Below are 17,716 nucleotides of genomic sequence, written 5' to 3'. Positions count from 1 at the left end.
TCTACATATGCTGTCCAACTGCCGAGTCCACTTCTGTTCTTGACCCTTGGTGACCCTGGTGATTATACTGTTACCTTCCACGCCTCACTTCAGGTCTTGTTTTTTCTTTGACTTGTAGAGGATCTCTCACTAGAGCCAAACTGGTTCCTTTTCTCTTTTCAGATGCTTTTGCTGTATCCTGTCTCTTCATTGCCTGGCCCTCTGGAAGACAAAAGAGTGAGAATCAGCAGTGTGTCGTTATCCTGCAAACACTTTGAGAACTGCTTTGACAGCCAGTAGAAGAAAGTAGTGGCATGTGGCCACAGCAAGCGCATGCTCTTTCTAACAATTTACAGTTGCCCTATGATCCCAATGAGGAGTGATGCTTGAACTTCCCTCCGATTGCCTGTGTTCTTTTCTCTTACTGTAACAACGTTGTTTCTTTCCAACATGCACGTGTTCATGCAAAAATGCCAAGATTCTCCACGCAGATTAAAGTAGGTTTACAATTAAGGAAAGACTGATATGGAGCAAGAGGAAAATTAAATTATCCCAGGAATTTTGCACTTCCTTGTAATCTAAATTCTGTCTGTGTAGGTGAGGACTATGAGACTTTTCCTTGTGTAAAGACTGCAGGAGTTAGACCTAGCAAATCACACTATTCTAAAAACGGTGGCCAGTAAGCAATAGGTGGGCTCTCTTGGGGAAAAAATAGGAAGAAAACCTGGTGAGAGCTTGATGCTCTGTGGTGTCACCTTTCACAATTGAGTGACTGACTGACAAAAAAAAAAAGTGAGCTAAATCATAGTGAGGATGGATGGCTCTCTGTGAGGCATGCTCCCTCCCATTAGATCTGGTACAACTGCTGTATGGTAGAGATGAATTTCTAAAAATCAACTGTAAACCTACAGGTCAGTCAAAAAGACAGCAACTTGAGAAATTTTTCATTGCAAAGTGTATGATAGTTTCATGCTTAATCTGCATCAGTGCATACAGTGTATTGTTGAATCCAATGAAGTTTGAATCCCACTATGAATCTAATTGTTTTCTACAAGTAGATTATGAACAGAAACCTTTGATTTCTATTAATTATGTATCTTTGAGTGAAAACCTGTTGTGTGTGTGTATATATATGTATTTAATAACAGGAAATGTAACAAACATTTATTTGTATTAAACTAATAAAACGGATTAACCTATCAAAGCACATTTTCATTTGATTTTTTTGGTCTTGTTTCCCTTATGTCCTGGTTTCAGCCAGGATAGAGCTGGTTTTCTTCACAGAAGCTAGTGTGAGACTGTGTTTTGGATTTGGGATGAGAAACTGTTGATAATGTGCTGATGTTTTGGGTTGTTGCTGAGCAGTCAAGGACAGTTCAGCTTCTTGTGCTGGGCTGCCAGCGAGCAGGCTGGGGGTGCACGGGAAGCTGGGAGGGGACACAGCCGGGACAGCTGATCCAGGCTGGCCAAAGAGATATTCCCTACCAAACGATGTCATGCCCAGTATATAAACTGGAGTTGGCCGGGGGGCAGAAATCGCTGCTCGGGGACGGGCTGTCGATCACCGGGTGGCGAGCAATTGCTGTATTGGGCATCACTTGTTCTTGTACATTCCTTTGTTGGTATTATCATTGTTGTTTCCTTCTTTCTTTCTGTCCTATTAAACCGTGTTTATCTCAACCCATGAGTTTTTTCCCAATTCTCTCCCCCGTCCCACTGCAGGAGGGGGAGTGAGCGAGCAGCTGCGTGGTGCTTAGTTGCCGGCTGGGGCTAAACCACGACACCTTAGTATAAATGAAAGGTCATTAAGTGCAATCTGAGGACAGGCGGTTCATTTCATCAGGTAGTTGATCACAGAATCACAGAACACTAGGTTGGAAAGGACCTTTAAGATCATCAAGTCCAACCATTAATCCAGAACTACCATGTCCCCTAAACCATGTCCTGAAGCGCCACATCCACACGTTTTTTGAACACTTCCAGGGATGGCGACTCCACCACCTCCCTGGGCAGCCTGTTCCAATGCCTGACCACCCTCTCGGTGAAGAAATTTTTCCTAATATCCAATCTAAACCTCCCCTGGCGCAACTTGAGGCCATTTCCTCTTGTCCTATCACTAGTTACTTGGGAGAAGAGACCAACACCCTCATCGCCACAACCCCCTTTCAGGTAGTTGTAGAGAGCGATAAGGTCTCCCCTCAGCCTCCTCTTCTCCAGACTAAACAACCCCAGTTCCCTCAGCCGCTCCTCATAAGACATGTGCTCCAGACCCCTCACCAGCTTCGTTGCCCTTCTCTGGACACGATGTCAGACAAAAGTGTCTTGTTTCTCAATAAGAGCTTTGAGGTTGCAGCAGTCTCTGTAACTGCATCCACATGGCACCATAATCTCATTGGGACTTCAGGCTGCCACACGCAGGATACTACTTGCCTGTTGCATTTAGAGTAGCACCTAATACAAGATCTTTCCAAACTCCGAAAATTGTCATCCCTGCATTGAGGAGCTGGTGCCTTATGAAGAACAAGCAGGCAAAGGTTAGGGAACACGGAATGGGACAAGGAGAGAGAACTAAAAGAGAGCAGATTGAGGCTAGATGTAAGGAAGAAATTTTTCACAGTGAGGGTGGTGAAGCTCTGGCACAGGTTGCCCAGAGAGATGGTAGATGCCCTGTCCCTGGAGACATTCAAGGTCAAGTTGGATGGGGCTCTGAGCAGCCTGATCTAGTTGAAGATGTCCCTGCTTATTGCAGGGGGGTTGGACTAGATGGCCTTTAAAGGTCCCTCCCAAGCCCAATTATTCTATGATTATAAACGGCAGGTAGCTTGTAAGGCCATTCAGTTTACAGTAGTAAACAGTCTGCAGGAGTGGGATCTGTAAAAGGAAGTTGGATCTGATGCTGACAGGGTTTGGCAGATGACCTCCTGGAGGCTGCATCCAGCATCGACAGGGCATGTGGAAAGTAATGCAAAAGGAGTGGATGAGGGGAGCGGACAAATGGCTGCAGCCTGGCAGCAGCACTTCTGCAGAGGCACGGAGGGCATGGAAAGCTGGAGGTTCCTGAAAATTGGCTGGCAGCAAAGCTATGTGTAGAGACCCATGAACATGAGTGCCACCGGCTTGAGTGGCTGCAGCAGCAGCTGGAGAGACAGTGAGGGAAAGAGCAACATAACAAAATGGGTGGATGAGGAAGATGAACTCCGTGACTGTTTTGGGTTCAGCTGGGATGGTTGGTGGGTATCTGGAAGGCTGAAGTGGGCCCTCGAAGGAGTCAGAGCAGCATGGCAAGAGGATGAAGTCTGAAGCAGAGCTCTGGTAGAGCTTGGAGATCTTCAGCAGTAGCAGCGGGATGTGGGTATGATCTGTTTTCCAAGGCAGGGGAGAAAGGAAAGGCAACAGGTAAAACTACCCTCTATGCTCCTTGTGCTTAACAGCTCGGGTGTGAAACTCTGAAAAAAACTCATCTACAGAAGGTTTCTTACTGCCTGTAATGAGGTCATCAGCAAATAAATAGTATAAAAGGCTTGCTTTCTAGAAAAAGATTTTGACGCCGAAAGTCGCAAAAGCTCACCTTTAAAAACAGCAGTCGCCTCCGCTGCCGCTGGATGTTTCTGGCATTTTGGTTGGCCCATGCGTTGCACCACGAGCTGTTCCAGGGCTTCAGCCTCCCGTGTCCCACCTCCCCCGGCCCCAGGCTGGTGTCCATGAGGAGGAAGGAGGAACCCCGGGGTGGTACGTGGGGTGCGGGTGGCATGGCCCTAGCAGGCGGCTGGAAGGTGGGGCAGAAGACACCTCTTCCATCCCACGGTGGAAGGAAGAGCCATCGAGGTGTCTTCTACGCTCCTCCCAACTTCGGGGGGTCCCAACCCGTGGCACGTGGGGCTGTGGGAGCGAGGTTGCGTCTAACGGGACGCTGAAGGCGCAGCAAGGGGGCAGCCCGGGGGAAATGCCGCAGGCGGCCTCCGCTGCCCCCGACCTTGCCGGGGGAGGCGGAGTGAGGCCGGTCGGGCCCCACGGAGCGTGCCGTGTAATGGCAGCGGGGCTGCGACGCCCCGGGATGGACTCTCCCCGGTGCCAGGCTGCCGGGTTTGGGGGTACACGCCTCAGCCCGTGGGGTCACATCTCCCGCGGACCCCCCGCTTCGGCCACGGCCGGGGTGGGGGAGGGGTATGCGGGGGGAACCGAGGGACGTACTTAGATGCGAGGCGGAGCCTGAGCATTTTATGAATGGGCTCATATGACGTCAGAAGGGGCGGGAAGAGAGAACCCGTCTTTCACCAATCATGCGAGACCGCTTGGCGGAAGGGCCAATCGGAGCACTGTCGCCGGTTGACGGCCATGCTCGCTGGCCAATAGCGGTAAGAGAGCGGTGCCGACCACGTGGGGCGCAGGCCGCAAGTAGTACGGGGGCGTGTGGCCGCTCGCTCTCTGCCCCCCTCCTCTCCGGCGCGGCAGGAGTGTGGCGGGGCCGCGCGGCCCGAGGGCGGGCGTGGCCGGTCGCGTTGCCGAGTTACCCCGTGGCTGAGCGGCCCCTCAGCCAATCGCGGCGGAGCGGGGGCGGGCGCCGTGACGGCTGCGGGTCGGCGGTGGCCGGGAGGGCTCAGTTCGGCCGCGGCCGCCTCCGCAGCATGGTGGCTACCGCCGCGCTCCCGGCCGCCGGCCTCCTCTACTGGGTGGGCGCGCTGGGCGCCCTCTACGCGGCGGCACTGGCCTCCTACCGCCTGCTGGCCGGCTTCCGCGTCTGGGTGCTGGGTACTGGCGCCGCCGCTGTGGGGCCGGCGCTGGGTGCCTGGGCAGGTGAGTGCGCGTCCCGGCCGGCTGCGCCGCCCCCGCGACGGCTCCACTCCCCCGCTACGGCTCCACTCCCCCGCGACGGCTCCACTCCCCCGCCGGGGCCGGGACAGACCCCCCCGGGGGAGCACGACGGCAGCCTCGGGTCGGCGGGGAGAGGGGCGGGCGGGCCCTCGGGGAAGCAGGGCGGCCCGGCGGAGCGGCCGGGGACGGCACCCCGCGGCCGGGCTGGCGGCAGCCGGGTCCTCGGGCGGGCCGGCCTGGGGCAGCGGCTGAGGGGCCGGCGGGACCTGCCGCTCCACCGGGCTCAGGCTCCCCGCGAAGGCTGCGGGGCCGGAGGGCGCCGGTCAGAGCGGGGTTGAGGGAAGCGCTGTTTGCCGGGACACGGGGGCGTCGAGGGGGGCGCGGCTCGCTTGAACTTCGGCTTGGGCCGGCCCGGCCTCCCGGGCGCGCAGTCTGGCTCGGGGTCCGCGCCCTGCGGAGCGGTGCCCGCGCGAGGGGAGGCGGCGGGAGCGGACCCGATGCCGGCAGCGGTTGCCACGCGCGGCCGGTGGGTGCGCGCCGCCCTCCCCGCTCCGTGCCGGCAGAGCCGGGGGGTGGCTCCGCGCGCGCCGGCCTCGCACCTCATCGCTGACGTCACGTTCAGCCCCGTCTCCCTCGCCGCCCCCGGAGAAGCGGGCGCTTCCCTCCGCCCGCCCCGGGCTGCGGTTCGCTCGGCAGCCGCCCGTCCGCGGTCTCACCGCCCCGGTGCCGCCGGGGGGTGTGTCTCGGCCGCGCCTCCGAGCGCCGGAGCGGAGCGCTGCGGAGCGCGAGCGCTGGGGGCGGACTCGGGGAGCGGCTACGTGACACTTGCGGCACCCCCCCCTCCCCTTCCCCCCCGCAGGCCGGAGACCCGGGAGGTGGCCGCCTGCAGCGTGGCGGCAGCCGGGGCCGTCCCTGGTGAAAGGGGTGGCGGTGGCCGCTCCGCCCCTCCCCGCCCCGGCCGCGGCGGGTGACGGGCATCCCGGGAAGACGGGAGCTCTCTGGAAGTGTCGCAGGGGACGCGGCCAGGGGACTCTCGGCGCTGCCTTGTGCGAACTTTCCTCAGTTCTCTGATTCCTGGTCCCAGGAACCGTGCTGGGGAAAGGCCGTTTCTCCCATCTTAGCCTGACCCTGCTACAGTGGCTCTTAAGTGATGATGCGGAATTAGAAAGGGCTTCTCTGCCAGCGTAACAGATCAGGCCAAGAGAGTTTTCAAATCCATTCCTGCCAAAGGCAGTGGGAAGGGAAAGTCCTGCATCTGGTTGGGAATTGATAAGGTGGGCCATGAAAGTAATTGCCAACTGTAAGAGCTGTGAGCTTGAGTTTGAAAGGCTGCAAAAGGTACTCCCTTCTGTGAAGGGGAGCGGGAGGAGGGCATCAGGGCGTACATTCTGCAGCTGCATCTTGGTGGCAGACCTGGAGGTACAGCAGCCCCACGACAAGCTGGTAGGTCGCAGGGCTAATGAATGTGATTCCCCATAACCTCTGCAAGAGCCAACACAGATCTCATGTGTGAAGACATGGTGGGGTAATTGAACAAGGCACAAGGAAAGCAGCGATGCTACTGGCAGCGTCTCTAATCCCAGAGCATGTCATGGGTCCTGCATGCACAGGCTTGAAATACAGCAGCAGTGCTTTGGACAAGTTACAGCATTATGTACAAATGATTTAGGCCCATGTCTTCCTTCCAGCTAGAGAAATGGCATGTCTGTCAAAGATAGATATATGTCTACATATATGTCTATATAAGGTATGTGACATATGTCTATATAAGGTATATAACTGTCCGGTTGGCACACGACACCCAAAGCCTCTTTGACTTTTTAAGTTTGGTTTTGGATATGTTACTACGTTATCAGTTGCCTGCTGACCTGTGGTGCATCGCAGAAGTCTTAGTGGTTACTTTAGCTTGTTCTGCGTTGTTTGAAACACAGAAATTTGCAGTGCTTGAGCCAAATGCCAGCTTACCACCTGGAACCACAAACTGTAGACAGCAGATCTTTCCTCAGTTGCATCCTCAAGCATCCTGTGAACAGAGAACTGCGATGCAAATGTCCTCTGTCACTGTTTCCTACAAGCACAGGTGGCAGCAGGCCATTGTACGTGGCCAATGGCTGCTCACAAAAATTATTCTTTCTCTTTGCTGTGATCGTGATCTTCAAGGCATGGAGGAAGAGGAGCATTGGCAGTAAAGCTAAATTCCCTGTGTTTATTACTCCTGTTCTGAAGTAGGAGCACTGCTGCAGCAATAAGGAAGATGGAGGAATAGAGTGATGGTGCCTGCTAACTTGGACCTGAGCTGTCACTGTAGAAAGACACGTGCCCATCATCAGCTAGCTGTTGTACATCGTTTGCGTGTTACTGATGCAGGCGAGATGCTGCTTTACTGGGGTGGCTGCTGTGGTCTCCAGCTGAAACGAGGAGAGGTTTTCTCAGTCTGAGTAAGCACTGGAGTGGTTTGCCGTGAAGTGCATTGTGGCACCAGCAATAGGCTGGGGAGGCTTTGTTTTCTGTCCTCCTAGAAAGGAGGATGAAGGCACACATATGTCGGGTCACCTTGAGAATTACAAAGTCATACTGTGGGAAGAAGTGTATTTCCTCCTCTCCTGGTCTTTTAAAAACCAATGGGCTTGATCCTAATTAGCAGCTGTCATTACTGTGACAATGCATTCTTTCTACTGCACAACTAGAAAGCAACTTTACAAAAACTAGAAAGCCCTTACAAGCCCCTTTGTAAGGACTCCTCACTGCCCTTTAACTCTTCCGCATGTCTGAAATTGCGTTGCAAATTCTTTCCTTGCTTTTCTTAGTGGGATTTTGGTTGCATATGTGCAGTTGCTTCTGTCTATGCACTAACTTGCTGGTATTTAGAAGGAGTGGATGTGAGGAGGAGGAACTATGGGAACCAGTGATGTACTCTGAGAAAATTAGGTTTTTACTACTTTAAAATAGCAGCTGTTTTTGTCAAAAAGTTAGTTTTTCTACAGTCACTCTTATGTGTGAAGGTTTGTATGCAGCTTTTCTGGTTTTCTCTCCCCATAATTCACATCTGGCTTGGTTTTGGCTGCTGTGCAGTGATGGAGGTTGGGTGGATGTTACCTTGATGTGGGATTTCTGGGTGCATCTTGAGAGAGAATACGGTGAAAACTCCTGGGTCAAGTGCTCTGTACCTTTAGTGTGCCTCTTTAAGTGGTAACAGAAGATAAGAATAACAGCTCCCTTGATTGGTAAAGAGTTTAGCTAAATAAACCACAGGCTCAACAGGAGCAGAATGCCAAGGAGTCATTCTGAAATTACCAAGAATACAGCAAAGACGTGGCCGTTCCCCTGCCTTCCTCTGGACAGGCAGATCTGCTGGCAGTGCTGGTAGTTGTGATCCATAATGATTTCATCCATTCCTTAGGTTGGGTGAGTGTCCCATCGGTGGTGGTGGCAGGCAGCCACCTCGCTTCTCTGGCATTGACAGTTGGGTGTATTCTGGAGCGCAGAGTGTCTGGAGCAGGGAACCGTCTGCTGCTGTCATAGTTCCCGCTTGGAGAGTTGCCCTATCTCCTATTTTAGGAAGCTGCCTCTTTTTCTGGAAAAGATGAAATTGTTTTTCTGCCCCTTCCCTTCAGTAACTTGGTGAAATGAAGTCAAAATCCTATGGTAATTCAGACTGGGAGGGACCTCAGGAGGCTTTCTAGTTCAACCTGCTCAGAGCGGGGTCAGGTGTGAGGTCAGACCAGTTCGGTATATGCAAATAATCAACTTTGTATATTCAAAATACACCAGCACTACAAGTTGGAGTGATCTGTTGCTCTAAAACTTACAACATCTTGGTCATGCTGGATACTTATATTTTTTCTTTCTTTTTTCCTGGCCCAAAATTGCAAATATTTTAATGAGATAATTTTTTTTTTCCAATTTGCTGTAACTGAAGTGATGTGTTAACTGGAAACAAAGTTTATTTTGACTGTGTAATTAGCCATATGACACTCAGAAGTCCTGTTTTCTTTGAAGCCTCACAGTGGCTTAGAAGAGTGTCCACTTGGTTCCCCACTGCTTCTGATACAAGCATGGTTGAATAATCGCACATTCAATGATTACAAAATGTCTGATAGTGATGATGCTTTCTCATGTGGTGAATACAGCTGTACAGTTGTATTGGGGCCAACAAATGTTTGTGAAAATGAGCTTGCCTTAATTAGGCTTCTTGGAGTTTATTCACTAACATGCAAAAATAACTAAATGTGAGCAATTTGCTCTAGATATCTTAAAAAAGAAACTGTAAGAGCTCATTAATCAGGATGGTGCTCTCCACTGCCTTTAACTTTCTGTAATTTGGTTTTAGACAAAACCCCCTTATTCAGTCTTAAACCGTTCTTTTCCTGTGTAAATGTTTAACAATAAGTTCTTTCATCAGCAGCAAAGCTGGGTGAATGCTCTCTGCTTTTTCTTGTGGGCTTCTTTTACTTAACATGGGCTGCATTTGACTATGCATAGTCCAGCATCTAAAAATAGCTATTTGTATACTAGGGCCACTAAGGGAGGCATGAAAAATATATGTAACTGGGTACATGAGCAGTGGAGTAGATGCTTATTTGTGTCTTTACGGTCAGGTTTCTTAAAAACTGAGTATGAGGTGTGATTCCCAAACTCTTATTGACCAGGAAGTTGGTAATAACAAGCTCTAAATCACAGAATCACTAGGTTGGAAAGGACCTTCAAGATCATCAAGTCCAACCATTAATCCAGCGCCACCGTGTCCTCTAAACAATGTCCTGAAGTGCCACATCCACATGTTTTTTGAACACTTCCAGAGATGGCGACTCCACCACCTCCCTGGGCAGCCTGTTGCAATGCTTGACCACCCTCTCGGTGAAGAAATTTTTCCTAATATCCAATCTAAACCTCCCCTGGCGTAACTTGAGGCCATTTCCTCTCGTCCTATCACTGATTACTTGGGAGAAGAGGTCAACACCCTTGTCGCCACAACCCCCTTTCAGGTAGTTGTAGAGAGCGATAAGGTCTCCCCTCAGCCTCCTCTTCTCCAGACTGAACAACCCCAGTTCCCTCAGCCGCTCCTCATAAGACTTGTGCTCCAGCCCCCTCACCAGCTTCGTTGCCCTTCTCTGGACACACTCAAGCACCTCAACGTCCTTCTTGTAGTGAGGGGCCCAAAACTGAACACAGGATTCAAGGTGCGGCCGAGTACAGGGGCACGATCACTTCCCTACTCCTGCTGGCCATACGACTTCTGATACAGGCCAGGACGCTGTTGGCCTTCTTGGTCACCTGGGCACACTGCCGGCTCATATTCAGCCGGCTGTCAACCAGCACCCCCAGGTCCCTTTCCACCGGGCAGCTCTCCAGCCACTCCTCCCCAAGCCTGTAGTGTTGCATGGGGTTGTTGTGGCCAAAGTGCAGGACCCGGCACTTGGCCTTGTTAAACCTTATACAGTTAACCTTAACAATAATCTTATTAGATTGATAAGATGTGATACGTATATGAAGAAGTGACAATCTGGATTTTATGCTTGTAAACAGTTTGAGGTAGATTCCTTCTACAGAATTATGCTTCCTGTGGTCCCTGGAAAACAGCATCTTATAAAACAGACCCTGATCCTTACGAAGTTCTTGGGACAACCTTAGTGAAATAAGTCTGATAAATTATTTTAATGACATTTTAAGAACTCCATACAAAGGACATTCACTTTAAGTGCTGACCAGGTGGTAACTTGTTGATAACTTTGAGCAGCTTTCAAAAGCAGCATCATTTTTGAAGGTCCTTAGCATCAAGTGAAATAGTTGTTTTACCTGAAGGCTTTTTTGTTTTCTGCAAGTTGCAACCCCTGTTGCACAAATGAGTGCAATCTTGCTTTGCAGGTGTTTGGCAACGTGCAATGATAGCTGACAGATCACGTCACAAATCACTGTCGCAGATTAAAACAGCCAACCTAGTGCAATGTGTGGTGTGGGTATAGTTAGTGTGGAAACGAGGGGAGTTGTAACCTCTCTCAGCACTTGCTCTCTCTGCACGATGTGAGAGGAGAGGCTCTGCCTAACTCCTGTTTTCCCTGCACCTGAGTGCTTGGCTGGTGTGTGCGGAGCTTTGGGGAGAGCTTTTGGTTATCTCTCGTTCTTTAGCGGAATCACTTATTGTGGGATTCATCATCTTCAGCACTTTGGATCCATGGCGAGGGTTTTCTGGTCTTGTTCTCAATTCTGGGTGCTACACAAACACTTCCACCCTTGTATGAAATAAAGCATGGCACTCATCAGTCCAAAAAGTAATGTTAAGAGCATGTGAAAATATACCAGCTTGCTTATAATTCGTGACAGCTCAAGCCAAACTTCCAGCCTGAACTTGAAGCGTGTATTGTTTTCTTGTATGGCTGTTTGCAAAGTGCTTGTGAAGGGTTACTGCACTGAAATGTGGCTCTGGGAATGATCTGGTGCAAGTGTCCTAACCCTGTCTGACCTTCCCAGAAGTGCTGTGCTCCACTGAGTCTGCCTTTTTCTTTTCCCATTTACCAGGTGATGTTTCACGGTATCTATCAATCCTAAATTTTCTCTGGTAAAAAAAATTAGCAGTCATCGATCCTGCTCATAGCTTGTAATTTAGAAGACTCCTGTTAGTGTATCCCTTCAGCCTGCTCTTTGTTGGACTAAGCAAGCGCTTGTTCCTCCAGAGCAACCCAGGAGAGGTGGGATCGCGGACCTTGCTCTAGGCTCAGCAGCTTGCACTGCGTGGCTCTGCAGCGGGCTGCAACTCCTTGTGAGGCCCTGCAGCTCTTGGTGAGTCAGGGAGGTTCTCTCGTATTTCTTGCATAGGTGACTGCTACTAACATATTCTAAAATAGGTTTTGCTTCCTGGACAATATAAAAGAATGAACCATACTTTACTGTTTTCTACAGTTTTGCTGTCTTTCTGCTTCTTGATTGCTTCTTTTAGGTGTTTTCTTTGTACGTGATGTTACTGACTGTTTAAAATGTCTGCTTAGTAGGATTGCTCAACGCTTATTGCATTAAGTGCTCCTTCTTGCACTCTCTGGTCAGAAGAGGAGAGAGTGAGCAAATGCTTAGAGACCAGAAGTCCAGAGTGCCATCTCTGGTTCTGCTGCATCCCTGCCGATGGACTTGAGTCCTTCGCTTCTGGCTTATGTCTGCACCTGTTGAGACTGAATGTGTACATGTGGGCTCCACCAACCTCAGCATCAACCAGGCTCATAATCTCCAGCTCTCGAGTTTGATTTGGTGTGAACACTTCCATTCTCCTGGTTTTTTTGAGATGCTTTTCATTTTTCAAGTGAAATTCTGCATGGAAGTGTTCAGTAACGCAGAGCTAATATCACTGGGGAACTAGAATCAGAACATGGACAGGCTTTGCCATGTTTAACTGCAGGAACGAAGATGCACATGAAGGAGAGTTAAATGCTGTAGTATGGTTTCTCCACCTCCGAAAAAAAAAGCTAATGATGAGTGAAGGACATATGCTGTTTGCGTTGAGGTGAAAGGAATACCCATCTTTAATAAACAGCCTGAGAGGGAAATGCTTGAAAATTTATTAGTGTGGGGGATGAATAGCTGTGTTATTTTAAGCCAGCTTGTTCTTGTAACCTTCTATGTATTTTAAAGTGGGAATACTTGTAATGGAAACCATTTAGTTAAAACTAGGGATTTTTGCAAGGATGTAATCTAGAGTAGTATCTTGCTCCAGTTTCTTTATGTTGCTTTTTTGGCCAGTGTACTTCCCTCCCCTTTGGGAAGATTACCTCTGAAGCTCCTTGATGAAAGCAAAGAAAGGCCGTGTGTAGGAGTGAGGAGCACAGAAGTCCAACTGGAGCTGTGCTGGCTGTTACAGCCAGGTGGGTAAATGCACTCCTGTGTAAGCGTCGTGGTTTAGCCCCAGCCAGCAACGAAGCCCCACGCAGCCACTCGCTCACTCCTCCCTGGTGGCATGGGGGAGAGAATCGGAAGGGTAAAAGTGAAACTCATGGTTTGAGTTAAAGGCAGTTTAACAGGTAAAGCAAAAGCCGCGCACGTGAGCAGAGCAAAACAAGGAATCCATTCACCACTCCCCATGGGCAGGCAGGTGTTCAGCCATCTCCAGGGAAGCAGGGCTGCATCATGCGTAATGGTTTCTTGGGAAGACAGACGCCATAAATCCGAACGTCCCTCCACCCCTTCCTTCTTCTCCGTCCCAGCTTTATATACTGAGCGTGACGCCATATGGTATGGAATATCTCTTTGGCCAGCCTGGGTCAGCTGTCCTGGCTGTGTCCCCTCCCAGCTCCCCGTGCACCCCCAGCCAGCACGAGAAGCTGGACTGTCCTTGACTCCTCAGCAACAATTCAAAACATCAGCACCTTATCAACATTTTCTCATCCCAAATCCAAAACACAGCCTCACACTAGCTTCTGTGAAGAAAATTAATTCTAGCCCAGCTGAAACCAGGACAGTAAGGAACAAGGGAGCTAGCAGGAGGTCCTGAGGATGTGAGGGCAGAGCTGAGAGTGGATTTGGAGAAAACTGCAGTAGTTTACCACCTGGGAATTATTTTTTTGGTAGGTGGGTGAAACATGTTGTTCTTGGTTTTATGAATATTTCCATTCCTAATCCATGGAGTTGGAACAACCATCTCTGCTACAGAAGGGATGATAGTAAGAAAGTATCTTTCCTAATTATTCTAACAGAAATGCCAAATGTGATTCTTTAGACTTGTATATCCCACAGATGTGGGATAAACTGTAGCTAGTGGGTAAAGCATCTCATGTTGTGTTGGGCTTGCATGGTTTAATCACTTGCCTAATTAGATTTAGGGTTGCTGCTTGTAACTTCAGATGACTTCTGTTGCTCACTTACTGATAGGCTTTAAGAAACCTAGGTTCCTAGAGTAAAGGAAAACAGTTTTCAGATTGAGTACATTAATATCTGAAAATGCTAGAATTAGGGCTGACTTCCTTCCCCTGTAGTACATTTAATTGCACAAAAGGATTCCACCTTAAATCTGCTATTTTTTGACTCCTGATTGTTTAACCTGAATGTAGTATTTTTCTTTCCAAATCTGTGTAACTTCCCAGATTCCTGGAGCTGAAGTCTAGAGCAGTACACCATCACCCACTGGGTGAGTCATTAGCAGAGCTGAAATCCTGAGCCACAATATAAGCTCTCCAGCTAACACTGGAAAAGAGCTATATGCAAAATTTCCTACTGAGCTTTCAATTTACTCCCCTGGCTTCAGCAACAGATGGTGACACCTAAAATCCTGGAGTTTGGTTGTAGGTTTTGAAGGAAAGCTCTTGTGTAGCAGTTCTTAAAACTGGAGATGAGATGTCCAGAAGCTGAGCCTCAAAGAAAGTGGTGCCTGTGCCTTTGTTTCTTGTACTTTATTCCAATTTTAGTTCACCTTCACTGCTTCTTTCTTTCCTGAGGGTTCTCTTGTGTTTCTCTCATGACTCAGTTGCTTGTCCCAAAGAGGGTGGGAGACAGCTGTGTGGCTCAGGTTGAGGAATGGTCTGTGTATGTGCCGTACTTACTGTTTAGTTGACTGCACAGGATTTGGTTTTGGTTGCTTGGAGGTTTTTTCCTTTGTTTTTTTCTACCTTCTCAGAGGTAGAAAATAGGTACCTACCTACCTATTTTCTTCTCTTAACTAATCGTGAGCCATGGTGTCTTAGGAGGGTGTATTACATCAGTCATGCCAGTACCCGAGGGACAGCTGCACTTCCACTTCTTGAGGAGCTCTATACATACCGGACAAGAAAAAGCAGGGGTGAGGAGCTCAGCTCTAGGTATGTTAATCACAAAGATTTTCCAGAGGATTTTCATGTGTGTTAGAAGACTACCACTGAAGCAGAAAGGGAGAAAAGCTCTAATGAGAGAAGCCGGGTGAGAGGTGTGGGAGAAGCTCAGTGGGGCAAAGGTTTTTGTTGTTGAGGAGGAGAAACTGTTGTGCAGGGACTGAAGAGTCTGGTCTCCTTCCAAAGTCTCTAGTTCCTACTTTAAGATGCAGAGGTTTGCAGAGGTGTGCAAGAGTTTGTGTAGGTCTAGAAAGCAGAAGGCAGAGAACTATCTGAAATGTGACTGCTGCTACCCAGCCAACACTTGCATGCTGCTCTTCTCCATACTCTACTCTACCACTGGATCCTTGTTCCAGCAAGTCCCAGTTTCATGTTCTTCATCTGTGTCCTGCTGATCTGTTCCTCTGAAACACTTCCCTTGTATCTCTTTTGAAGCCTCTGGTTGATCTGTTTCCCACGGGCTTTGGCCTCTCTGCTTCCTTCTCCAGGATTCTTACTGTGCCAGCAAAGGCATTTGATCTATAAACTCATTATTCACTAATAGTTTTCACAAATTTTTTTCTTGATGAGGTGTATATGGCCAGTATTCCTGGTGTCTGAGTTTCCCAATAGCATTGACAAAGCTGTTGGAAAAGGTGCACGAATCATCCCCAGCCTTCTTGCTAGCAGGCCAGCACAAGAAGCTGGACTGGCCTTGACTACTCAGCAACAGCTCAAAACATCAGCACATTATCAACATTTTCTCATCCCAAATCCAAAACACAGCCTCACACTAGCTTCTATGAAGAAAATCAACTCTATCCTGGCTGAAACCAGGACAGAGTCCCATCTGCCACAGGAGCTTTCCATCCATGTGACTGAGTAGAGGTGATTCCGCACAGCTCACGAGTGAGGTCTGTTCACAGGAGGGAGAAGCAACAGCCAACCAGGAGAATGACAGGGCAGTAGAGGGTCGCTGGAAGAAGCTGCTGCCCCATCAGTAGTTGAACAAGGGATTAAAGTTAGGGTTTCTTGGTGTTTGTTCCTGCCCTCAGATGTCCTGCATGTCCAACCCGGTGTTTGTTTGGTGTGGCAGAAAGGGTTGTGTGTTCTGATCCGCTTACAGTTGTGCTTAAAGGCAAGTTACCTGTCCTAATACAAACTCTTTACCTCAGTCTCCTTGGCCCAGTAATCCCAATTCTGTCTTCAGATCTATGTCACAACTTTTGGTGCTCTGCAGCTTTGTGTTTGTTCCTAGATTCTGATCTGAGGTTTGCTGGACTGGTTCTTCACTTCTGGTATTTTTTGCCCATTCTAGTTGTGGTCTGGGTGTTCACTCCAACCTCCAGGGCCTCCTTCATGTTCCTTTGCACTGGAATCGCTGCCTCTCTCAAATGATGTCAGTTTATAAATGAGATATCGTCAGTCACAAGAAGACTGAGTGTGTGGTTTTTACATCATGGCTTTCTGATCTAATTGTTTGGTTTGGGGAGGGAAGGTGGTAGAAGCCCTTCTGCTTTTCTCCTCCTTGTGCTGGTACTGGTGTTTGTCTGTTCTGCAGTGATTTGGTTATGGAGTTTGCCCTGCAGAAGACTGATCACTTTTGGCTATTTATGCTCCTTAGACTGCTTTGCTGTGAGTCAAATGAGTTCCAGTGCCAGTGCAACAGAAGGAAAACTCACCAGTATCATGAAACTGTTACGCTGAGGATACAGTTAAGCCCAGTGGTCAGCTTGAGTTGCTCCAAGACCAGACTGCTGCCAAAAGAATTGCTTCTGCTCTAGTCGGTGTATGGCGCTGGTGCTCCAGCATCTGCTCGCTAGCATGGCTGACGACTAACTCAGCAAGAAAGACCAGCTGTGGGCTTGGCTGGATCAGCTTGCTGATTTGCCTGAAAAGCAATTGGTGGACAGATGCTGGAGAAGCAGGTAGGAATGGATGGCTGGGTGACATCCTGCAGCTACGCTGGCTTAAACTGAGCCTAAAACTGCAGGAGGAGCCTGTTGTCAGTTCTGTTGCTTGGCCTCATCTCGATGGGCTATTCCAAAGTCTTGTTTTGCTCAGTTCTCTGTGGATCAAGGTGGGTGGTGTGTACACTGTCCTCTCGTGGGTATGTTGAGAGGCTTGATTGTGAGTTGCAGAGTACAGGTTTGGAGATCCTTGCCAACAAGTTCTAACAAGCTCCTTTCCCTTTCAAAGACTAGGATACTGGTCTTGTATTGGTTTGCTAGTTATGGAATTAATTTTAAGAAAACTTTAAGCTACTCCTTACACAGTAGTTTTAGTATGCTATTCTTTCTGTGGGGACTTATCCTTATAGACAGACCAGTTGTATTTATCTATATTTAAAACTAATTCTGGGAACTGAAATCTTGATGTTTTACAGTGTTTGAAAATGTGAGGGGGGTGGGAAATCTGTTCATCCGGAAGTCATTTTGACTAAACTTTCTTGGCTTACAAAGAAAGTGGATTTTCAAGCTGCCAGCTATGCAGAATTGTGGTAGGATCTCATCCCAGCTGGATTCCTCACTTCTGTGCTGTCGCTGGTTGTGGATAAAATCGAAGTGTAGAAGTTCTGATATGAAACATTGCCTTGCCAACATATGAAAATAATGCATTTGTTCAGAGAAACGTTAGTGTGATGTACCAGTAGAGACTAGCTTGTTTCAGTCCAAAGCGTAAAATTAACCTAGAATGTCTCTTTGCAGCTTTGCTTTTTGTTTTTCTCTTAAGCTTACTTTCAGCACAAATTCTGTACAAATAGAGGAAGTAGATCTGAGTAATAATATATTTTATAAGTGCATATTATTTTAAAATAGTATTTTCTGGAGAGGTTGATTTATATTTTCATTTTTAAAGGCTTACTTTTGGGGGAATTAGTAATATGGCAATCACTTAAGCAAGGGATGCTGATCATAACTTTTAATGCTCAATCCTGTCTTGCATATAGTCTTACTAGTGGTGGATTTTCTGCAGTCTGAAGTTTTGCCCTTATTACTCGGAGCAGTAATGTGGGGGGTGGGTTTTTTCTTTTTTTTTTTTTTCTTCTTAAGTTGTGGAAGTAGCTTGCATCAAAGGTACCAAGACAATGGCCATTTTTATCATGAATGATATTCCTAAATTTATTAGTGTATTGGTGTGCAGGTGGGGTGGGCTACTCTGCC

At 48.7% G+C, this 17,716-nt stretch overlaps 1 protein-coding gene across 1 annotated transcript in view; it reads left to right on the top strand.

Annotated features, from left to right (window-relative positions):
* Positions 1–4,259: 4,259 nt before the first annotated feature.
* Positions 4,260–17,716, top strand: part of HSD17B12 (hydroxysteroid 17-beta dehydrogenase 12) — a gene marked incomplete at both ends in the record, with an annotated part of 94,608 nt that continues 81,151 nt past the window's right edge. Inside the window, 3 exon segments of the mRNA XM_082000176.1 lie at positions 4,260–4,409; positions 4,411–4,597; positions 4,600–4,773. Of these exon segments, the coding sequence (XP_081856302.1) occupies positions 4,260–4,409; positions 4,411–4,597; positions 4,600–4,773 (511 nt within the window).

The sequence above is a fragment of the Phaethon aethereus genome (genome assembly GCF_964289735.1).
Source record: "Phaethon aethereus genome assembly, chromosome: 5".
Taxonomy (NCBI): Eukaryota; Metazoa; Chordata; class Aves; order Phaethontiformes; family Phaethontidae; genus Phaethon; species Phaethon aethereus.
Note: the sequence above shows the minus strand (reverse complement) of the source record. Positions and strands in the feature narration are given on the sequence as shown.